This window comes from Heterocephalus glaber, unplaced genomic scaffold (assembly GCF_053883595.1).
Source record: "Heterocephalus glaber isolate CG9 unplaced genomic scaffold, H.glaber_assembly_v1.0 deba00000676, whole genome shotgun sequence".
NCBI classification, from domain to species: domain Eukaryota; kingdom Metazoa; phylum Chordata; class Mammalia; order Rodentia; family Bathyergidae; genus Heterocephalus; species Heterocephalus glaber.
In genome coordinates this window covers 25,260,838-25,286,337 of record NW_028258156.1, presented here as the reverse complement: position 1 = coordinate 25,286,337, position 25,500 = coordinate 25,260,838, and the positions used below count along the sequence as shown (strand labels likewise).

Below are 25,500 nucleotides of genomic sequence, written 5' to 3'. Positions count from 1 at the left end.
CACAGACATGTGATCTTGTGTTTGAGACAAAGTGCTCTGAGATTGGAGTGCTGTCGTAAGGATCTCTGGCATATGGCAAAACGCAACAAGAAATGGGTCTGGCTGGGGCTCCTCTCATGCACATTTCTTTCTGAGTTTCCCACAGGGCTCTGTTATCAGGCAGTGTCACCTTTAAGACCATTGTACAACAGGAGCCTTGAGGGTAATATAGTAAACAAACATCATATTTTCAATATGGTAACAGGAGGTACCAGGAGGAAATGGATGCTCATCAGATTTTTCAAATATCACTTGAAGGGGTCAAAATTCTTGTGGGTATGTGCAAGAGACAATTAAAAGACAGATTAAAAGATGAGAAATAATTACTTTTCTTGAGTACAAGACTCAAGGGTATAATGACTAGCTGGAGTAAATCTTAGAATGTCGCTTATTTGCAAAACGCTGCCAAGTAGCTGGGTAATAATTCATAGAATTCATAAAGACTTAAAAGACTGCTGCCTTAATGGAGTTTTTTCTATTTTACTTATTAAGATCGCCTTAATAATTCATGCATGGCAATACCTTTAATGAGCAACAAAATCTCACGTATCTCATTTAAACTTGGCAACTCTTCTGACAGTTAATATAGTCTCGTACCTCTGAGCCAGCAATTGTAAAGCAGCCGTAGGCTGTTAGTAACTGAAACCATCCCATTTATGATAATCCCAAGAAAAGTTATGTCCTAGATGAATGGTTGAATTTTATAGTCATTTGCTAGGAAGATTTATTCATTCTTCATTTGTGGGGAGGCTGCAGAACAATAACGAGCACACACCATAAATCTTGTTCCACATGCTGTGTTGGTCTCCTCGCTTCTTTCTTAAAGGCAGCAACTGATCCTCATTTTCTTGGAGGGAACAGGAATTTCTACCAAGATTTTAAAGCTTTCCTATGATTAGCACACTATGTTAGATGGAGAGTCATATAAGACCATTCCACAAGGCAAAGTTAATCCTTTCTTCTCTCAAATGGGGGTATAAATGCACAGATTATTTACATTCAACTCGCTCACTAGCAGTTAGCAGACAACATGCTCAAGCCAGGATCACTTCCCACAGACACAAAGAGCGAATCATTTACAACTGTTTTTCATAGCAGAGAATGCTCCAGGTAGTAATTCTCAAGATATTGTTCAAAATAAAATTTAAAAAACAGACACCCATGTTAATACACATTTATTTGCTACATTCATTTATATGGCATCACTCACTACTGTATTTACAGCAGTGTGACTGGCAGAGAGCCCATTTTGTATCAAATGGGCCTATTTTACATGATTTGTTCTGGACATTTCTAAATTAAGTTAGAGAACCTGGGCAATGTAGCCACTGTTTTCTTGAGTAGCCTATTTTTTAAGAATATTAGCATTAATAATCAGTAAAGGCCTGAATTTTGAGAAAACACAAGGTAATGTCACTGCTAAAATGAGTTTCCATTTTTCTTACGAACATAGGCTTAATAATTCATACACGGCAATACCATGAACAAGTAGTCATGTATCTCATTTAAACCTGCTGTGCTCAAATCTGACACACTAAACTGGACCATGGTTGGTTCACCACATAGAAACATCCGTACCTGGTGTAAGGAGGGAGTGGCAGAGTGATTCTGGTCCACTTGTTGAAAGTATCTGACACCAGGATCCGCTGCAGATGGTAGCGGCTGCATTCAACATTGGTGGGAAGACAGTCCCGTACCAGTGGGTGCCATGACAATCCAAGATCCACGGAGTACTCCAGTTCAATAGCTGAAATAGGAAGCAGTGGTCTGGGTATAAGCACATGTCTGCAGACGCGGAACAGTTACTGACTATGTTTCTGTGTTTTAACTGCAGTCAAATGTCACTTTGACTTTTTCCTTATTTTTTTCTTATGTTGAAATATTTCCTAGTTTTATTTTTTTTTTCTGCACATCATTGCGTGTTATTTTAAATTTCATATTGCAATATTTTTTCTTTTAAAGGGATATGATCAAGTGAAACACAAAGTAAACTTTCCTGAATCATTCTTTCTAATGAGAAACTTTTGGTACAATCATAGCAAAATTATTGCTTCATATAGAGTTATGGTATATGAATGGCTATATATTAGTAGTTAGAATATATACTTATAATTTAATAATAGCAATGATAAAATATATATTACACAAACATATTATGAGTAATATACAACTTTTTATACTTATAAATTAATACATATGTATTTATTTAATGGCTAATGTCCAGAAAACACAGTAATGATGTATTTTCATGGTCACTTTTTAAATAGTTAAAACAATTGAGCAGTCTTCTCAAATTTTCACTAACTTTCCTATAGGAATTCTGACCAATAATGTCAGTTTTGCTGCTGGTATAGGAAATTATAAAATTTCTTTTTGCTCATACACCTTGCTCTGCCGTGTAGTGGAATATACTGGGAATTCAGACAGCTACAGAGAGGGAGCTGAAGGTCATACAATTCGTACCAATGCCTGCTGTCAGGTTGTGAGTCTATGGAAAAATATTTTTGTTTCCTTTTTCTTCTTTTGAAACATTCACCCTATACCTCCCACCTCACATTTCTCTTCCCCTCTTCATTTCTTAATGCTTTATAAACTGCCCGGGCCCTACCTCTCTTTTGAAATTGTTTTCTCTAGACTGTGGTCTTCAGTTGTGAAATCACCCAGGTGCCTGGGCCTGGAGCAAAGGTGCTGATGCTGAACTGTCTGGGCCCTGCCTGGCCAAGGCTCCCGGAGCTCTGCAGCTCCCCAGGTGGGGACCGAGTGCTGGGCTGAGCTCTCCAGGTGACACAATGGCCTGGCCTCGGGCTTCACTGTGCTTGTCCTCCTTACAGCCCAGACATTATTGATTGCCCCGATACTGCAGGGTTGCTTTTATTTGGGGACATTATTCTGAGCCTGCTGGCTTGGTTTCACTGATTCCTTTGCTAAATAGCCCTGTTTTGGCTGTTCTTTCAGATGCTGTTTCTGGCTTCCTATTCTACACGAACACTATTAACACTCCAACTATTACCTCTGTGCCCAAACTGCCCAGTTTTATGTATCAAAATTGATTTTCTTCATTTAACAAATGTTTACTGAGCTCGAAATCGTGCCAGATGCTCGCCATGTCGTGATGAGTCACAATCCTCTTCCCTAAAGGTTATCTTCACCTAGAACTCCTTTTACTTCAACTCATCATTTTTCCTCACAAACACAAAACCTTTTCTTCACCATCAAATTTTATTAGCGGTAATGTTTTTGCACTATATCTGTAGACTCAAAATCTAGAAGTTATTTCAGAAATTTTGTTTTTTCTCCCTTACCCTCTGTGTTCAACCTGTTAGTTGATCCTCAGACCCAGGAGTTCTCTGTCTGCATCATCTTGTATCAGTTTTCTCCATTCCATTTCTTTTCATGACACATAGTGTGAGTCTCATCCTTGCCCGTAGAGACCAAACTGTGGCTCATTTACGAATATTTTTTCCTACTATAGTGACTTAATTGGCTCCTGAGCTAAATGAATTCCCTAACCACGTAACCCCTCTGCACTTGTAACCTCCTAGTCATGACCTTGTTGCGCATCTCTCTCTGCCCCTTCCGGTCCTTCATGATCTGTTGCCAACTCTACTTAGCCATCTCTCTTTTTCATTTAATTCTTCCTTTGGACCTGACTCACAAGGTGGCTCTAGTCAGTGGTCGGAAACGCAGGACTGGGCTTGCTCTGAAGACAGAACTTCGGTGCAGCTGCTGCTTCTGGCTGATCCAGCGATGATTCGCTTCTCTTGCTCTCACTGACTTCCTATGTTCAAGAGGGTAAAGGAGTCAAGGGATTTAAAATCTCTTTCTCTTTTCGAGATCAACATTCTCCTTTGTTAGGTGTAAATATCGCCTTTTTGGGCTGGTCGGTTTGCAGCTTCCCCAAGGGCCGGGAGAATGTTCTTTACTGCATCTTCTCTTATGCTGTCAGTCCGGTTTGGGTGTTCCCCCTTCTCCACCCACCCTCAAAATCCACTCCAACCATTAAGGTCCACTTGAGACTTAGCCACTTTGTGAAATGTTCTCTAACTCCTGGGGCTGGCCAACCACTGGCCGCTTCTCTCTCACCTTTGAAGTCTCATTACATTTTGTACCAGTACCACTCCACAGAACACTGGATTAATTCCTTGCCGGATGCGGTTTTGTGAGGTGTAAAATGTGCCGGTTAAGGATAGAGTGTGCACCATCTACTTGTCCATCTTCTTCTTTCCAAGTTCCACCTTCACTGATTAGTCTAGAGTTGACTGACTGTGTCTGAGGTAGAAAGAGTGCTTCTGGGATTCCTCGTAAGGTATGTCCATCAAGTTAAAAATAATGGAAATACAAAAAAATCTGGATTCTGTCGAAACTTGGAAATAACCAGTTTCCTCAAATTTCAGCCTCCCAGATTCTAAAACAGAACAAGACTTTATAAACATCTTAGTTTGAGACTCTAAGAAGGAGCATAATATAGGATGGTGAAAACTAGGAGACCCTAAGAGTCTTGATAGGTCTGTAAATTCAGAGAAAGGGTCCAAATGTACAGTGATGCCACTTTTCATTTCTCCTGAGATAGCCTTGTGTGTATCGTATGCATGGAAGTAGGTGCACACACACACACACACACACACACACACACACACCAAACTCAGCCTAGGACATACAAATTGATCAAAATGAGGGTGGTCCAGGATAATTCACAATGGTGAAAAATGTAAGGCAAGTAGGAACAACAAAATTTCACTATTTCTGGAGCTATGGAAAGGAACAATAATGGGAATCATTCAAATCTATGGTGTAAAATCCGTAAGTATGCAGGTATATGTATTAATCTCATTTGTGCCATTTTCCGCACAATGAGAGTCCTTGAGTGGAAAAATACCAAGGTGCATCCCTTATTCCGCAAGTCTGATACTAAAACAAAACTGGATTTGCAAATTATTATTTAAGTTATTACTTTATAAGAGTGTTCAGGTTCATAGGCTTAGAAAATAATTCTGATGTTTTGAAAAGTAAAAGTCTAAAACCCAATTACACACAGTATCTTCAAGAATATACTTTATTTATACCCAATGTTTTCAAGAAAATGTCAATATTTTTAGAATATTTCTAGAACTCAAGATGTTCTAGTGTATCTTATGGGCTTAGAGGCTCTGAACAGTCCTGGGACAGAGGCACAGGTGTCCTTCACATGCCTGTCCCCTGGACACGGAATCCTTACCGTAGCAGGAGTCTGTGACGGAGCAGGAGGCTGCGAAGTCTATCTGCAGGAAGGAGTCCTCATTAACGGCGATGTCTGTGGTGACCACATAGCGGGTGCTGGCCTTTTCGATGAAGACCAGGGCATCTCCGGTAGAGCCACACACGGGCATCTTGGTGCCTCCTGGGTGGAGCAGCCATTTCCTGCTGTCTAGAGCTGTGAAATCATCTTCCAGGACTGTATTTCCAGAAATATTTCCTCCAATAAGAATCTGAAATGTATTTTTAAAAAAAACCCAAATTTTCTACTTGGTTTTAAGATATGGGAAAGTTCAATCTTTGTTTGTTTGTTTTTATATGTCAGCCTGCTCAGTATGGCACTACACAGTTAGCATAATGTTACGGGGCCTTTCAGAATGCTCTTGTCTAATGTGGTCCGCTTGCCCATCTGGCAAGAAGCTACAGAAAACAAATCAAAGGACTGGCAAAACCATTCACAGCCTTCATGGGCCAAATTGTGCCTTTGGAAGCTACATGTACCCAAGCTGGAAAAGCAAAATTTGGCTTACACGTGATTATTTTCCGTGTAAATTTCCTTTTTAAGGACAGTTATACCCTGAGGCATTTCAGTTCCAATTCTTTGCAAGGGCTCCACTGTTTGCGAGCAGGATCTTTGAGTTCTATTTGATATATGTTTTATTATGCATGAAGATTCTTTAGAGCAATCCATAAAGATGTTGGGGAGATTTATTTATTTTTTTCTTCAAAGGCTAGGAAAGAGGATTTGAGAATGACTGCACGTGGCACCAATACTAATTTGCACATTTTCCTTTTCAGAAAATTATAACCTCGCATCACGCTTGATAAAGTCTCTCTATCCATATGGCAGATCCTCTACGAGCAGGACCTAGGCCTTCTGTTGTGTCATTTATTTTTATAGCTTAGGCAACTGAGGGAATAGAGAGTGAAAGGAATCCAAATGCTGCATCTAATCTAGCTGTGCGCCCCTGGCTAAGCCACCTAACTCTCCATTCTGGCCTTCCTCTACTGAGCAGGGGGTTGGGCTAAACACTCTCTAAGGCCACATCCAGCTCAAGTGACAAAAGGAAAAAGATGGACCCTGAAAAGACTGACCTGGTCGATGACCCAGGGGCTGTAGAAGTGGCCGTTTTCAGATGGCTGCCACCAACGCAGGCGAGTAGAGCCAGAATGGGCTTTCAAGGGTATCTCCAGGGCAATGTACCTGCCCACGTTGCTGGAGTTGCTGAAAAGGAACTCTTGAAGGAGACTCCAGGAGAGGCCGCCATTGAGCGAATATTGCAGGAGCACGGGCTGGCTCCTGGGGTCTGGTACACCTTTACCACATCCCAGTCTCAGGAAGAACTGCACAAATCTGACATAAGTAAAGTTTACTGTAGACTTTCAATTCAATGAGAAATCCACACTGCTAACAAACGACAAGCACCCAGGGTAATACGGTGAATGAATGGCTTTGATGAATATGATGATTTAATGAATGTCCAAAGCAATCGCTTCAAAGCCCGATTTTCCCTTTTAATGGGAAACGGAGTTAATTAAATGTGAAGTGTGAAAAATGGCAATTCTGTGCCCATATTTGTGTCTCCAATCTCTCCTCAGAGAAGTCTGAGGAAAGTGAATGTTCAGTGCACCTTCTGGCTACTTTGAAGATGATGGGAGAGATCAAGAGGCGCTTCAAGTTGGGAGCATGCATGACTACCTACTCAAGATAAGCTGGATCTTAGCCTTTGCACTGAAACCAGAAGGATGCAGATTAGGCCACATTATCAGCAAAATCATCCACTCTCCAGTTTCACCCACAGTTTACAAGTCTGTGTCACTGCTTTAGGACACACATTTAAATTCAGCCGTTGCAGCCGATCTTTGCAAAGGCCAGGCATCTTTTGGAAGAGGTATGTCAAGCCTGGGCCTCTTTTCTGTCTTTTGTGCCAGGGGCAGGGAAGCAAGAGTGTGGGTTGTTGGTGGCAGTGGGCCGTGCCAGCCTCCCACTGTTGCTGTGTCTGGGGATGGATGATGCTGGCCACCGGGAGCTGTGGCAAGCCGCCAGTGGCAGCTTTCCTAGCTGGCAGGGAGGTGGACAGAGTGGCAGCAAGCAGCTGGAGTGCCAATGAAAACCAGTTCACATGTTATCTTTGGCAGGCACGCCGTTGATGCCTGCTCTGGCCACTGTGCTAGCTGGTAATGCAGAATAAATTTCACACGGAGCCCAACACACATACTGAATAATGTCTGCATGCTCAACACAGAAAATATAATGGGACTTATAATAAATGTTATCAGTAATAAATATAAGGCCATTAATTCCTCATAGTTTCTCCCATCCCCAATCTCTTTAGTTCTATGACCCTGAAAAAAATCAGGATCTTACACGGAGCATTATCAGGTCAATATATGCAAATCCCACACAGCATGCAACAGAGATGAGCTATATAAGGGAGCGTTTAACATTGGATTAATGAAAACATATAATGCTCGTGCTTCATGATGTTTATATTTTTGAGAACAATAATTATTTACAGAGAGAAACTTTTACTTTGTTGTCTCCTTATATTGGGAAAATGTTTATGTTAATTTAAGGATAATATAACTATCAGATTATTAGTAGTTAAGAAAAACCGTATCAAAAGTATTTATTTGGAAAAATCTAGTAACTTCTAAATTAGGGAACTCAGCTGCTAGTAAAAATCTGAAATAAATAATATCAAATTAAAGTATATATACATTAAAATGGGATAAAGATCCAATCTTGCTTCCTATAAGTATAAAATTATTTCATAGAACTCTATTTTGCATGAAGTATAAAATGTATAATCCATTAATAAAAAATCAGGAGAAAGGAGATAAATATGCTAAGATATATTTTAAGATACTCTGAAATATTTCAAAAACTCAAGGCATGATTTCTTTGTTCAGTTGCAAAAATAGGTCAGGGTTCCATTTTATACATATTGTCTGTTTTATTTTCCCTGTTAAGTTTTGGCTCATCAGATGATCAAGGGCTACACATCCTGACAGGACATAACCCTTTGAGATAGTTTAATGTGTTTGTTTCTGAGTGACTTTCCTCGATTTGGAAAATGACTTCTTAGAACATGAGAGTGAATCACTGATAAGATGCGAGAAGAAGGCTGCACTCCCAATGTTCTTAACTAAAATTGCTAATGGAGGTAAAATTAATCCTGAATAATTTGAGGACGTATTGCATTTCAACTAAGCTTTTTACTAAGCATGGTGTGACAAATGTACATAATTTCTACAAAGTCCAAGTACTAAAGAAAGTGTAGTGTAGAAGGTGGATAAAGGACATGCAATATTATTTTACTGAAATTCATTAAACATTGTCATTTCCCAGTTTCAGGCTTATACAGTAATCCGTATTTGCTTTGTCTGTTCTGCTATGTTTCATTTCTGATGTGGCCATTGAACAAGTCTCTCAGTTTGGGACTGGAGATGACCAGAATGGTGTCTTAATGGAGGCTGTGACCAGAGAGAAGTCCAGCATCTTTAACAGAGGGCTCATCCTTGAGATCTTGCTGCTTCTTTCAGATTTGATTACATCTACAACTGTACAGTGTGGCTTTTCAACCATTACCTGGCATGTGACAAGTCCAGGTCTTGGGTCATCAGCATGCGTAAGCCTTCTTCGTTGAAAAAGAGGTTGTTTCCACTGGAGAGGATTCCACACTTCCGGGATGGCTTTCCTCCACTCATTAATAAGAATCTATCAGACTCTAGTTGACCTGAACAGTGGAAAATGGGGGTTACCAATGACCTCAAGTATTGCCATGTTATATTTTTAAAAGAAATATGGTAAATACATCGCGTAGTTTTAAAATACAAAGTCACAAGTATTAAAGCTTATTTTAGGATACAAGGCCTCCTGAACATATTAGCTTGTATGAATTATTTAGCTTTGGCTAGTGTGATCTAAAGGGTCCTCATGGTAAAAAGGAGGGGTCTTTTCTTATTTATTTCCACCAGACTTTTCACTGGGTTCTTTTTAATGTGAGGATAGTATCAGGCAGGGATAACAAAATATTTTTAAAACAGTGTTTTATAGACAGAATTTAATAGTTCTTATTAAATAGTGTCTTTCAAAGCTAGCTCTCAAATCTATTCAGATATTCATCTTAGATTTAATTTTTTTCAGGCTGGGGATTTAGCTCAGTGGCACCGCATCTGCCTTGTAAGCACAAGGTCCTGAGTTTGATCCCCCGTGCCAAAAAAGAAAAAAAAAGACTTAATTTTTTTCATTTTGGTAAAATACACAAAACATAAAGTTTATCATATTAACCATTTCAAAGTGAAGGACTTAGTGGCCTCTGGTGCACTCACAATGTTGTACAACTGTCACCACTAACAACATCAAGCTTTTTATCACCCCCCCCCAAAATCCTTTACACAATCAATCCTTTCTTGTCTTCCTCACTCACACCCAAGCCCTGGCAACCACTAATCTTGTTCCTGCCTCTATGAATTTGTATATTTTTGATATTTCATATAAATGGAATATAGAGTATGTGGCATTTGTGGCTGGCTTCCTTCACTTAGCATAATTTTTCAACGTTCATCTATACGATAGCATATTGTCAGCATTCCATGACTTTTTGTGGCAGAATAATGTTTCATTGCATGTCTGTGCCTAGATCTAGTTTTAAAATGTATTATAAAACCATAAGTACAGTTTTATAGAAAACTTGGGAAAAACAAGGAAAAAGTTTTATCAGGTATAATATGGGTAGCTATTATACGTGACTTTCTCATATGATTCACAGTTTGAACACAGTGGATCTACAATTTAAATACTTTTTTTCCAATCATTATATCATGTGCATTTTTCTACATTGTAACATTATCTTCACATATAATGATGTTGGAATCTAAGGGTAAAACTAAGGTACAGAAAGGGAGGAGAGAGGCTATTTAATGAGTTGGTGGAAAAGCAATGACAGGAACCTAAGATTTCTGAAGACTTGTTTCTTCCACATAAGAAAATTAGCACTCTAGGGATATTTTTGAAAATTATCATTAATCAGGCTTTACTTGTGATATAAAAATGGTCAAAAAAGCTGTAGATTTTTCTCAGTTAAGGTCTTATTTTCTCTTACTGACCATGTTTCAGAAAGGCAGCCTTATCAACATTCTGAACTGAATGAATTCATGGGTGTGTACAATTGTAATGATATTTAATATTAGAGTAGAACTTGATCATTTCTCTGTCACAAATTGTGTTTACTGGATAAGTTCTTTCACAAAGCTACACAGAGTTTATAAGAAAAGGTTACCTTCAAAATCATCCTTGAGAAAGTCTGGGTTTTTCGTGCTTATTTTGCAGGTCGGCCCTGAGTAGCCAGGATCACAAATACACTTGGTTCCATTGATGCAGCTTCCATGCCCGTTACACATCTCTTCACACTGGGGGCCAATGTAGACGTTGTCAATGGCCCATGTCACAGGCTGAGAGCCAGCAGGGTAAAAGCCCTGGTACCACCTGAAACGCACAGATCTGGAAAAGAGGAACAAGTCCTTCAAAAGCCAATCAACAGGTACTTTCAGAACAGTAAACAGTGCACAGTTACTATCTGTACACCACACTCAGGAATAGGAATTATTTGCCATTTCAGGAATAAAACTTCCTTCTTCAGTTGGTAGTATTTTACCAATGAGCTTCCTGCTTCCTATAAGCCCTTCTACACCTAACCTTTCCACCTTTCAGTTGACTCCACTGATGGAGATTTCTCTACCCTTATCTACTATCTACACTTGACATAATGAATCTTTCTTTAAAAATGTGGTAAAATTCACTTAACATAAAATTAACCATTAGTCATTTAAAATGTACAGTTTGATGGCACTTACATATTCACTGAGTTGTCTACCTTCTCTAGTTCCAAGACATTTTTTATCACCTTAAAAGGAAAGCCCATATCTATTCAGCAGTCATTTCTCATTTATCCCCCCACCCTGCACCCCGCTCCATGCAACTACCAATCTACTTTCTGTCTCTATGGATTCACCTTTTTAGATAAGTGAAGCCATACACTATGTAACCTTTGTGTCTGGCTTCATTCAGTTAGCATAATGTGTTCAAGGTTCATTCACGCTGTAGCACTTATCAGAATTTCATTCTTTTTTATGAATGAATAATATTCCATCATATGAATATAACAACTTTAATCATTCATCAGTTGATGAGCATTTGGATATTTCTACCTTTTGGGTAATGTGAATAGTACTGCTGTGAATACTCAGATATAGTACGAGTATTTGCTTAAATATTTGTTTTCAATTCTTTGGGTACAATGGTAGTAGAATTGTTTTTAATTTATTTTCTTTTAAATTTTCCCTTAATTTCTCTCTCTCACTCTGCCTTCCATAATCTTGATGAATTTTTCCATCACAGTTGTCACAGTTGGAGTATTTAAAAGTGTGCCTATTTCCTTTATTGGTAGTGACACTGGCCAGTGCCCATGTTTCCTTTTACGGTACCCAGTGTAGTGTCTCATACACTGGAATAAGTGCTCAGGAAATTTTTAAGAAAAACAGTGAGAAATGAGATTTCTTTGTAGTCTTTCATTCCTAAATTAAAAAAATTCAAATATAAGAAAGTGAATTGTCTTATTACTACTAATAAATTTACCTCCCTTGAAATAATCTACACATTTAGGTAGCAATCTACAAATAGTTGAATGCATTTTATCATACATAAAACTCAGTTTGAAGAAGAGGGTTTTATTTTAGCAGGGGAAGGTTGTAGAGATGGCATATGCACTTATTTTCGTGCACTGTGGATCTGCCCAGTTTCCAGTTATCATAGAAACTAAATTTTAGATAGTGTTTTATTCGAGAAACAGAAACTAGAAGTGAAACACTAGGGTTGGGGAATGGATGGTGAGAGGGCAATGTTCCTAAAGTGTAGTAGATAGTAAAGCAGGTGGAATCAAGTTCTCACACAGAATTTTAACCTTTATTTTATTGTTTATATCAAGACTCCAACTACGCTAATTTAGGTTGGCCCCCAAACACCAGTTCATAATTAAACTTTATTTTCAAATACTTGTCAGAGTTTAGTTCTTGGCAAGAAGCACTTCTTACCTTCTGAACTTTCAGACTGCTAAGCTGAGGGAAATGGCTGGAGTTTTTCTTTGAACAAAAGCCTGCATAAACTTTTTTGAACTTCTTATTTATTCAAATGTTCTGAATACAAATAAACCCCCTTGGTTGGATAGTTATGATTGTTCACCTGTCTTGACACAGAAACTGCAAGCACTATGATAAATAGGCTGCAGGGTCTGGTTTCACTGTGGTTCCCTTCTGCTGAAGTCTTATTTTAAACACCCCTCATTGCCACCCTCCTCAGTAAATTGTCAGCACCTGTTCTCCCAAGGCAGTGGTGTTCAAAGGGTCTGCTTTTTAAAATAAACTTAACATTTCAAGCACACCACACTGCCTCCATTAAACAGGGTTTTGGGTTGACTCATTGTGAAGCTGCATGAAGCTAAAACAATAAGAAAGTTTCAAAGACAAAAAGATTCCAAAGGACACAAAGGTGATGTGAATAAAATTAGATGGAAGCTCAATACTTACGTTTCGCATGTGAATTTCCAATACGTGGAGACAAAAGACAAATGGCCATTTGACACGTGAAACACTTAATATGCTTGTGTGTGTATATCTAGTGTCCAATAAGTCACAGGGAAGAGTAATTTTACCATGAATTTTTGCAATGTTGTTGGCAGCTTGCATTTGTGCCATTATTATGTGCCATGGTGAATACAAACCAAGGAATGGTTCAGTGAGTTGGAGAAAATTTAACTTCTGCCTTCCAGCAATTCATGACTGTGTGAGTTTTAAGAACAGTGCTAATTCTTTTTCTGAAACAAGGACTAGACAACACTATTAAGGCATATTCTTCCCTTCAGAGAAATGGTTGGAGGCAGTTTGAAAGGTAGGTTTATATCATTCTGGGAGTGGGCCTGCCTTCTTAACCCATTTAATTTCTTTTCATAGAAATGAAAATGACACAAAATACAAATAACACGACAGTCTAAATTCTGTGCACTACTACAAAGTTGTGTTTCATTAAGTGAATTTTTACCAGTGGGTGAAATATAGATGTCTGCATTTCTCTCACTCCAATTTCCAAATTATATTGCCAGGTTTTATGTGTGAACACAGCACAGTGGGTGTCACCAAATGCTAAGTGATGTTGTCTCCATGACACTGCTCCCTGTCCCAGTGAGGACACTGTCACTCAGTGCCTCTCACTGGTGGATCTCTGTGACTTTATTTCACATCATTTTGAAAGAATTATTTCCACGTGGGAACTTGTTGAAGCAAGTCTCAGTTGGTAAAAATATCTAAAATTGTGGCCTAAAACCTCTCTTTAAGGTTGTTTACTATTTAAATATTCTTAACAGGGCAATTTGAGGAAATCAGAGATCCATGAAAGGAAAAATCCAGTGCTTTTCAGCAATACCATGATGGAGTCTGGTGGGACATTCTAGTCAAAGGTGTCTCAGTCTATGCTGCTATAACAAAATAACATAAACTGGACAGCTTATAAATAACAGAAGGCTATTTCAGTGTTTGTGAGGGCTTGCTCTGTGGTTCATAGATGGTGTCTTCTCCCTATGTCCTCGCATGGTGGAAGAGGCACAGCAGTCCTCTGGGGCTTCGTTATTAAAGGAAGCAATCCTTTCATGAGTGCTTGACCCTCATGGCCTAGTCACCTCCTCAGTACCATCCCTAATGCCACCACCTTAGAGGTCAGGACTTCAACACAGGCACTGTGGAGTGAACGTTCAGAACCCAGCAGTGCCTGGAGACTTGGTATCTAGGCCTTTGCCCCTCTTCCCTGCCCACAGGATGGTCTTCTGGAAGCCGTGCTTCTGATGCTACACTTGGGTTTCTGGCCACAGCTGACTCCAGATTTCTTGGATTCGAGAGCCCCAGATAATGAGGGCTGTGGTTTTCTGAGTGATGTTCATGTCAGCACCATAAAAATGAGGATCACAAACCCCTGTTGCTGAGGTCCTCAGATGGGATTTCGTGAATGGAGTCTGTGTAATTCCCCAGATCTTGCCAATAAATTCTTCCATTTTTTTTGTAAGAATTTTTGTATGTCTTGGAACATATGATTTTTTACACTACTGATTTTGGATAGAAAGTGTTTCCTGAGCTACTCTTGTCTGAGTCTTTTCTTTTTTTGGTGGTACCGGGGATTGAACTAAGGACCTTGCACTTGCCAGGCAGGCACAGCACCACTGAGCTACATCCGGGCCCTTGCCTGATTCGTTTATGATGAATTCTCCCAGCCAATCACATCTTTCCAGCCCTGCTGGCCGAGTTACCAGCTCTGCCTACTCTTGTGTCCTCCACATTCTCCCCTGGCCTTCTCTGGGTATGATTCCTAAGGAGCCTCCAGGACACTTCTTAGTGATGCACATCTTAAAAAAACAGCTGGATTTTTAAATTAGAATAACGTTCTGAAATAACAGCAAGGCTTAGTAAATGATGTGGTCGACAACAGAAAATATTTATGCCGGTGACAATCAAATTATGAAAATTACGCCAATGAGATGATTTATGTCCAAAGAGAATGTAGACTTTTGAAAATTCCCTTTCACTCTTTTGGAAAGTATTAAGTGTTAGTTGTTTTGCTCGAAGACCTAAGACTTCTAATTATGTTCAGTTTCACATCAGGAAGATAAAACTATTTCCTTCTTGAAAGTATGATATTGCTACTTTCTTTCTTTTTTTTTTTTTTTTTGACATATTCTGAAGAATGAATTCCCTATTCTGAAAGAAAAGACAGAAATTCTGAGGCAGGCTGCTTTGTTGACTTCATCTCTTTGTTCAAGTTTTATATTACTTTTTTTTTTGAACTATACTCTTCATATCATTCCTTTTAGGATTGAAGTCCTTTATCTCCAAATAGCTTTTCAACAGAAGAGTCAGGAACATGTAACAAGAATGCCGAGAAGGGTTGAAAAAGTAGAAGTGCCTATGGGAAAAGTGCTAATGATTTTTCTTTTTATGAGGCACCAGGGCTATGATGAGGGGGTTCCATCCCCAACGCATGCCCTCTCCTACATTAGGAACACAGGTGGATGTTTGAATGCACTAAATTTTAACTGTATTTATGGTATGGGGTGTGGACACAGCGGGGGAAAGACATTGGGAAAAACTGTATTTATGTTGCTTCCTATTTGATCTGATAATGACCCGGGGTAATGACCTTGGGACTCTGTGGTCCACAGTGTGCTCTTAAATATACGTTCAAACTATAAATTAGTAGTTTTATCAGCTCTGTGTCCTAGGTTTAAAATATCTATTGCTCTGCTCAAGTGAGAACTGAGAGAGAAGTGGACGGGACATCCCGGTAAAGGGTCAAGTCAAGGATGACTTCAGGGACAAACTGTCAAGCGAGACCTAAAAGCACTGGCAGCCGGCAGGCAGCCCTCACCCGCAAAGATGCAGCTTCCCAAAGTGCACGACCTCACGCCGCCAGCCCTGCGTGGTCCCTGCGTAGTAGGTGCTGCCCGGGTGGTGCTCGGTGGAGCATAAGGAGCTGATGTGCCCGCTGCTGTGGTAGCAGAGGGGGAGCAGCAGGTGCCAGGTGGCCCCAAAGTCCCTTGAAAATTCCAGTCTGACTGGATCAGCAGACGAGCTATCAGTGGAGCATCCAACATTGACCTTGGGATAAAAGAAGAAAAGACCAGATTACCTCAGCGCCACAGCCTCCAATAGATTCACCACGTCATTACTGCCCAGAGTCCATCTGGCCGGGAGCTGTCCTGCTGAAATATTTAACACCCCGAGATTCTGTTTTGCCTGAGTCATAGCATCAAGTTACAATTTTTTAAAATAAAGAACATCAAAAGACCTCATAAAAATTTTGTTTCCCCTCATTTTATAATAAACCAGGAAGTGGGAAAGGCAAAGGCTGAAGTAATTCCAAATTTTACCTCTGGCCCATTTTCATAACCAAACCAAACAAACTGTAATGAAAAGATTGTTTCCCTAACCCTATAATCCTTTCCCCAGTCTACTAGGTAGGAATACCTTCTATTTCTCTTATGACAGCTTCCAAGCAATCCCCAAAGAATCTTCAACACATATTCAATATCAAAACAAAACAGTACAATCAATGTCATTATTTCCTGGGTATGAGGAAAGGCTTTCAAAAAAATTGTATGTATTTTGGGTGAATAAAATGCTATTTTGATATAATATACATAGGAAAATGACCTCTACAGTTAAGCAAGTTAAACTGTCCATCACTTGTTGTGTGTGTGTGTGTGTGTGTGTGTGTGTGTGTAAGGGCACCTAAAATCTACCCTCTTAGCACACTTCCATTACACAGTGCAATTTTTTTTGTATTAAATTCTTTTATTGGTACCTTGTAGGTATGCAACACAATTACATTTCTCATTGGGAATTGTACCTTTACATAATGCATCTTGCTTCTTATTTTTTCCCCATTCCTAGCCCTCCCTTCACCCCCTCCACCCTTCCCTATTTACAAAGACTTTATTTCCATCTTTTCCATTTCTCAGCATTTTTTCCTTTCCCTTCTTTCCTTTCCCCTGCCTCTCCTACTACCTCTACCCCTTTGGACCTTTTCTTCCTATTTTACATTATCAATTATTCATTCTAATCATTGGTACATTTTAGGTATACAAGATAATGACATTCATCATTGGAAATTTGCACCTTTACATAGTCTCTCTTGGTTCTTATTTTTCACCCTTGCCCAGCCCACCCTTCAACCCCTCCAGTCCTCCCTATTTACAAAGATTTTGTTCCTATTTTTCCATTTTCTCATATTAATCCCATTCCCTTCTATCCTTTCCCCTAGCCCTCCCACTTCCTTCCCCTTTGCCCCTTTTCTTCCTATTTCACATTACCTATTATACATTTTAGTCCTTATTTACACTTTCAGTTTCTCACACCAGAGAAACTATTTGGTATTTACACATGTGTGTCCTATTTATTTCACTTAAGAGTATTGCCTCAATGTGCATCCACTTAGCTATAAATGTCTCTAATTTCTCATTTTTTATGGCTGAGTAGTACTCCATTTTCTAAAAAAACCACATTTTCTTTATCCAGTCTCCAGTTGATGGGCATTTGGGCTGTTTCTAAGTTTTAGCTATTACAAACTGTGCTGCTATGAACATGGGTGCACATATATCACTGTGGTATGATTCTTTTAATTCTTTGGGGAAGATCCCCAGCAGTGGAATAGTGGGGTCAAATGGGACTTCCAGTCCTAGTTCTTTGAGGTATCTCCATACTGATTTCCACAGTGCTTGCACCAGTCTACACTCCCACCAGCAGTGGAGCAGGGTTCCTCTTTCCCCACAGCCCTGCCAGCATTTGTTATTGGTTGATTTCATGATAGCAGCCATTCTTTCTGGAGTGAGGTGGAATCTCAGTGTTGTTTTCATTTGCATCCCTCGAATGACCAGTGATGTTGAACATTTTTTCATGTATTTATTTGCTATTTCTACTTCTTTATCTGAGAAATGTCTGTTCATTTCAGATGCCCATTTTCGGATTGGGTCTTTAAATTTGGGAGGTCTGATCTTTTTAAGTTCTTTATAGATTCGAGATAGCAGACCTTTGTCTGAGGAAGAGCAGGTGAAGATTTTTTCCCACATTGTGGGTTGTCTCTTCACACTGTTGGTGGTTTCTCTTGCTGTGCAGAAGCTTTTTAATAAGAAGAGATCCCATTTGTTGATTGTTTGTGCTAGTTCATGGGCAGCTGAGGTTTTGTTCATAAAATCTTTTCCTACACCGATGTCTTCAAGAGTTCTACCTAACCTCTGTTCCAACTGGTTCAGAGTTTCTATTTTAATATTTAGATCTTTAATCCATTTTGATTTTAGTTTAGTGCATGGTGAGAGATATAGGTCTAGTTTTAATCTTTGGCAAGTTGAAGCCCAATTTTTCGAGCACCATTTATTAAAGAGGCTATCTTTCCTCCAGTGAGGGTGTTTGGCTCCTTTGTCGAAGATGAGATGGCTGAGTGTGTCTGGCGTTGTTTCTGCATCTTCTAATCTGTTCCACTGGTAGTGCAATGTTTTTAACTATAATGTACACCGTGAGTTGTATGTTAGATTTCTAGATTTATTCATCCTACAAAGAACAAATTTGTATGAATCCTTTGACCTACTTCTCCCATTTTTCTCTCCCTCCTGCCCTGATAACCTGAAATACTCTATCTCTATGGAAAGAGCTTTCAAACTATGAGGAAAATAATTATTTCATTCTTTTTCCCCATGTTTTCAAGTGCTCTAAACTAAAATTTAAATAAATGCATGTACTTCTTCCTGTGAAAAATTTCCCTGTTCTAATGAGGATTAGCATTTTCTTGCTATCATAGCAATTGGCTGTGATATGCAGTGTGTGTAGGAGTGTGTGTGTGTGTGTGTGTGTGCATGTGTGTGCATATATGCATGTGAACTTTTATCTTCTGAGTAAACTATTGGCATCTGATAAACTTTTCAATTACAGGCAATTTGTTCTACCCGAATTCTTTTGACAAGAGAGCTCTTACAAAAGGACAAAGGTCCTACCTTTTAAAAGCATTTAAAGCATAAAATAAAATTAGAAAATATAACAGAAAGTTTAAAATAGACATAATAATTTTCCCCCTGGGAATCATTTGATCTTTAACTTTTGAGATTGTAAGAAAAAACTCTAATTTAGGGGATGATACAGACAGATAATCTAAAACAAATATTCAAAATCGTGTTGAGGCAACTGGACAATATATTAAGTAACTATGCTGGTTGGTATAGGCCTCAGCTATGAAACTGGCATCACGTACCTTTGGTTTCTCTGATTTTATCAAGTGTTTGGAATATGCAAATGTAAAAATTTTTATGTTAATTATTAACTTGCTTTCTGGACAAACACTAAGGACAGCATGAACGTTAATAAAATATACAAAGCAAGTGTATTTAAAATTATAAAAATCAGTGTAAATTTTTATCTGTGAAATTCATAGCAGCATGATAATATTATATAAATGTGCTGGAGTGGTACAGACCACAGTTGCATTGGTCTGGGTCCTAAAAAATTTTTAAGTTTCACATAAAAGCAGTGAAAATAACACCAGAATGACCAATTGCATTTTTATAACGTTTAAAATAGTTTAGCTCAATTGATTATAGTAGGTGGAGAACCTATCTAGTAAATAAAGTACAAAAATTCAGAAACAAACATGAATGTGACAGTTCGTTCTGTTATAAAAGTAAATTATGACACCTAAACCCCCTATTTCCTTGCAAAAAAAATGGGAAGTCATGATGCATGAACTTGCCTGAGATTTTCCTCTTCTTTCTTAGCTTTTGTTCATGACACAGTTTAAAGTTTTTCTATTAGCGCAAAGTCAAATACCTCAAATTGTATGATGGTGTTCTCATTCACACTTAGGTCACGCGTGGTAATGGAGTGTTCGCCAACTTCATTGGAGACAAACACCATGGCTGAATCTTCTTCACTGTTATTCAACGAAACAACAAGGAATTGGTTTAGGCAAAAATTCATCATGATGTGTACAGAGCAGTGATTTTCTTTTTGGCTTTTCACTGAAACACTTACGGTGCCCCCTTTGAAGAGTATGGGCAGTAAAGGCCAATGTTACCACCAGGGTAGAAAAACCAATTGTCTTCTCTGGGCCCAAAGTCAAATGTGTCCAGAAGCATCACAGGGTTGTTCAAATTATTCCCATCAATAATGAAGTCATCCACAATCCATATTTCTTCTTTCTTACCTAAAGCATTTTTTGGGGATAAAAAAAGTTTTTCCCAGGATGAAAATCAGGTGGATATTTTTGCTCATTGGAAGACAGTAAAGGATAGAAAAAACTCAGTAACAACAGTTTAAACCTATGTCTTCTAGGCAAAACCCACAAGTCATATACCGGTGTATTCACAGTGATCCAACGGTGAAAAGAATTAAGCTTGCAACCATATTTAATTGACACAACACAGAACCACTGCACTAATTTCAGAAAGCTGTGACAAACAGCTTGTCAAAGTGAGCTGTCCCTCCAGGGCTGGCAGCATTCACCCATTACGGGGCTGAGTCGGGTTTGGTGGTTTGGAGGGACCTGTCAGGCATCTGATGTGTGGAGAGGAGCGGTCGGTGGACTTAGAGCCCAAGTACCCTAACTATTCTATTCAAGGGGAGACTCATAACTTTGCAGGATCAACCCATGGCTTCTCAGCATCATGCTTCAGTCAGGCTGAAGAACTATGGCCATTAAAACGCTCCTCTGATACATAACTGTGTTCAGTTGTTTTGCTTATTTAACAGAGAAGAACAATACTCTTCAATATATAATCCTTTCTTGGTGCTTTTCAAGACCTCCTGTGTTTACTGGAAGACGTGGGAATGTATGGAAAACTAGTGAGATCGCTCTTTAGACTGTCCGAGGGTTTGACTCAGTGACTCAGGCCAGAGGTTTAAGGAAGATGTCGGGGAGCAGAGGAGATGAAGGACAAAAGTAAGGCTGCTTTTGCAAAGCACTGCTTGGGCTGAACATGGGGCAAGGTGATAGGACCATGCCAAGCGAGGATGCCACAGTTCCCCTGGTTACTTCCTCAGTGATTCGTACTTTTAGTAGTTTTCACAGTATAGCAAGAAGGATCTACAAGCAGGGGCCTGTAGAAATAACCTGATGCTTTAAATAAAATCTCCTACCTCTATCTCTCTAATCTGATCACAGTTCTAACTCAAGTAGCTTTCTTTCATAGGAAATGGTTGTTGAATACAACAACAACAACAACAACAAAAATCATGTGAGCATTCCAAACACAACATGAAGGTGGTAGTCCTCTCAATTTTTTTTTTGGTATCAGGAATCGAACTCAGGACCTTGTGCTTGTGAGGCAGGCACAGTGCCACTGAGCTAAATCCCCAGCCCATCATCAGTCCTCTCAATTTTGAGGCTGGTTATATTTCTTTATTGGACTTTCGTTTGGTGATCAGATGAAAGCTATCTATCTATCTTGTATAGTCTCATACATATTACATTATGGTCTATATCTGTGTCTACCATCTATCTATTCATGTGGAGAAAATGAATCCACTTAGGCAAAAATCCATTATTTCACAATAAGTTAAAATTACTTTATTCTTTTCTTACTAGTTAAAAAGAGACAGTTACAGGTTGGGGATTTAGCTCAGACCCAAGTTCGATCCCCGATACCAAAAAAAAAAGAAGAAATAGTTACATTTTAGAGGTGGAAGTACATTTAGCTTACCTATTTCTGTGTTACCTCTACAAAGAATCTGTTTAATGTGCAATCTGCATGCTTATTTAGGCATGTGATTTAAATGCGTAATTTGGAAAAATCTGGTCCTTTATAATTAACAGGTAATAGAAACATAGGAAGAAAACATGACAAATTTGTATTATTTCTGTAACCATTTGAAAATGCAATTAAATTATACATTCATTTTAATTTACCACTGCAGCAAGTGTGTGTGACAAGCATATTTTACAAGGCACTGTATCCTCGGTCTAAGTCCTTCTCACTTTGCTATGGCATTTTGCTATAATGTTGTTCTATTTCACTAATAAAGCGACAAACTCAGAAGAATTATGTATTCCTGAATGAATTCAACAAAAATGTAGTCACAACTGATGAAAAGCCAATGGTCACTGCTGGATTATTAAAAAAAAAAACAAACTTAGCTCTATGCTAGGATTATATTTGTATCATTAAAAGAACTTACCAGTCAAGTATAAAGAGATGATAAAGATATATAAATTAAACATGTACTGAAACTGGTCAAAAGTGAAATATGTAAAATGTATGTGCTATGGACTCAGCCTCTCAGTTGACAAATCCTTTCTGTACACCCTAGCAATTTCACATTGACATGCCACTAGCAGTTTTGATCACAGAACATGTGATTTTTACCATTATTATAAGGCTGCCAAAGTCTGAATCTTGTAGCGTTGGTTTGGGCACTGGGTGGCAAAGGAACATTAGTGAAAAGTATGTTAGTCGTTTGAGGGAAATAAAATTCATCCATCAGTTGCCAAATGATTCCTCCATTGATGGAGAACTGCAGTAGAATAGAGTGAGATCTTTCCGGGGTACCTATGAAGAAGATAATATAGGCATAAGACAAATGTGATAAAAGTGGGGAGATTATATTCCTAGCCTATTCTTTAGACATTGATGCACGAGCCAGTGCATAGTTACATAGAGACTTTACAGCCCAAATGCTTCTGCGGTAACTCAAAATAAGGACAGGCTGGGCTTTTTATATACATTTTCTAAAAAAACACATCAAATCTTGGACTTGCACATGATAATATGTCCCTTTCTCTTTCAGATATGCCTACACACCTTTTTATACTGAGGAAACATTATTTCAAAACATTTTTTTTTTTGGTACCGGGGATCGAACTCAGGTCCTTGCACTTGTGGAGCAGGCGGTAAAACCACTCAGCTAAATCTCTGGCTCTCAAAACATTTTGATTATACATGGAATCACAATTTTACAAGGGGGTCAAATAGTTAACTCTTGGGGTACAAACAAAAAGCTACTTGAAAATTTACTATATCCACATGACATTTGTTAAATATGAAAGGTCAGAATGACAAAGAACAGGTTTTCAGGTTAATCTCTATTCAAAATCCAAAATTTTCATATATTTACATTTAAAAAACTTAAAATTCTTATAGTCTGAAAGTAGTGGTGGACTCAGGAACAGGATGGTAGGTTTAACTACCAGAGAATGTACCAATAAACTTAATGAAAAAAACCCAGAATTAGTACGATTATTACAGCTCTATGAAATCATTTAAAATCAATAGTTATCTTCTCCTTACATTAAACAAACATTTGTGAACATTTATGCATACAAATCATGTTAGCTCTTCCATATAACAACATTTGTAGGCCCTTACATCTGCGATTTCTTTGTGGAGGGAGAATTATGCACGGGAGAATTATCTTGAAGGGAAACAGTGAATTCATACCCACAGAAAAGCTTACCTTTTGCTATAAATCGAAGTGAAAACTGGACATACATAGTATTGGTACAATCGAGATCTCTTGAAATAAGCATCCTTAGACCCTCCTGAAAACAAACACAGATGTGTTAAGCAATCTTATTTCACTTGCAAAAATTTCCTCTGATTTTTATATACCTAACTTACATTAGCTAAGTAAGAACTAAATAGAATGATGGAGAAGCAATACTCTGACTAATTCAAAAGGAAAAACTGAACGATCCTTGTTCCTCCTCTCTTCATGGCTTTCATTTTCTATTGCTTGTGTAACACAGCTCCATTGTCTCACCTCTAAATTATACTTTGCTGTGACTTTTATAAAAAGTGCTGCAAAAATGATAGCATTATCTATCCACAGGCCTTTAAATCATCGCCTCCTTTGGTCTCAGTATGAGGAGAAAGAAGCAAGGAGGAGGAGGGTGGAAAATGTGTGCAGTGCTCCTGCTGGTGGCCAGGGACTAATAGGTAAACTTTCCAGGGTTCCACGGAGCCTAAGAAACTCACTCCTCTTTTGCGGCTCTGCCAGCCCCAGGAGGCTCCCGTTCAGGCTGCCACCCGCAGTTGGCCAAGTTAAATACGGCATAACTAAGGCAGGTCCCGAGGCTTATGCTGTAAGCATTCATGCAGATAAGACAAGCAACGAGAAAAGAGATCACATTAGCTTTAGTAATTTTTTCTGCTAATTAACTATTTCTGGTTGCTTGGGATTGACAGCTGGAAAGGTTGTTCTCTTCATGTGTACATGGGCTTGTGGTGACAGCGGTAAGACAGACCTTACTATGCATACATCCCAAGGGCCAAATAGGCCTTGTATCTCAGCTGTGACTTCAGAATGAAGTGACCCTGCAGCGGTCTACGGCTGGGATACTCAGTGGACACTGTCAACTGATTTCTTAATTATCCGACTAACAAATGTCAGATGTAATCTTAGCTAGGGAGAGCACATTTTTCCTTCTGAACATTTGTTATATATCATAGTGCTCAATAGCGGAAAAATTTTAAATAGAGCTACTTTGAGAATAGTAAACACATACTGACTGCCTACCACATGCCAGGTTCTAAGACAGATACTTATTTAAAGCATTAACGGTTCCTAAGAGAAAGATATTATTATTCTCATGTTAGAAAAGGAGGCTGAAATTTAGAAAGAGCCAGTAACCTGCTCAAGCTCACACAGTTTGTAAGAGACGATAGGATTTGAACTTGCGTATGTCAGATTCTGAAACTCATCCTCTATTCTTTGTAAGATACCAGTGTTTTGTCCATTAACCTATCTTTTGGTTCCAAGAGAAGAAATCCAGATGATAAATTTAGAATTTGATAGTCACTCGGTTTTATAATGAAAAAGCAACATTTTTTTCCTACTCTGAACTTCACACACCACAGAGTCATACTTCTGAGACTGAAGTTTGCCTCGAAAAAGACTTTTATTTCTAGCCCTTGTTTATCTTTTATGCCTTATAATTCCCTGTCTTGCTCAATTCATGATGCTTAATCAGTGCCTTATTTTTCATGTGTCTATCTCCTTTCCTTTTCTACACATGTAAGCATAAAGTTGCGATTCTTTTACATCTTAGTGGCATGTGGAGGTTGAATTTGCAATGAAAGGTGACTTCTTCAGCTTATAATGAAAAACCTTTGAGGTGGATAATTCATAGATTCAGATGATAAATATCTCTTGCTAACATCAAGATAAAGGGATATTATTTTATTCTTCTCCCTTGATTATAGAATGAAAGTATAAAATTGTTCCCATGGAGAAATACAAGTCACCCGTAAAGGGGCCCATTTCATGTCACTTCTTGTAGGAGCAATTTTGTTGAAAGTGGGCATGATCTGTAATGTGAAAATATCCTTCTTTCATATTTGCAATATTTGATTATAATTTAGCACTTGATATTGGTCAAACCCTGCTGCCACACATATTGTGGTTCACACAGATATGTTTCTTTGTTCATCCTTTAGGCTCAGTGATCCATTTGTGCCAAATGTGAAGAATTCTTTTGCAACCAATGAGCTATTTTAATAGCTGATAGTACTCCTGAATCTACAAAGAGACTATCATTTCCTTTTTCATGAAAGAATGCCTTTCTAGGTCAAACTGCAACCTACTGAACGGCACACACTGGGCCCTGTATATCTTGCAGAGCTGATGGATAGTATATCCAACACATATAAT

General features: G+C 38.7%; 1 protein-coding gene across 1 annotated transcript in view; it reads right to left on the bottom strand.

Moving 5' to 3' along the window:
- Reln (reelin) overlaps positions 1–25,500 on the bottom strand; it is a 445,708-nt gene that overhangs the window by 46,441 nt on the left and 373,767 nt on the right. Inside the window, 10 exon segments of the mRNA XM_021253949.2 lie at positions 1,618–1,786; positions 5,255–5,504; positions 6,367–6,625; positions 8,864–9,011; positions 10,557–10,777; positions 15,740–15,969; positions 19,684–19,786; positions 19,888–20,059; positions 22,218–22,400; positions 23,305–23,389. Coding sequence (XP_021109608.2) covers positions 1,618–1,786; positions 5,255–5,504; positions 6,367–6,625; positions 8,864–9,011; positions 10,557–10,777; positions 15,740–15,969; positions 19,684–19,786; positions 19,888–20,059; positions 22,218–22,400; positions 23,305–23,389 — 1,820 coding nt within the window.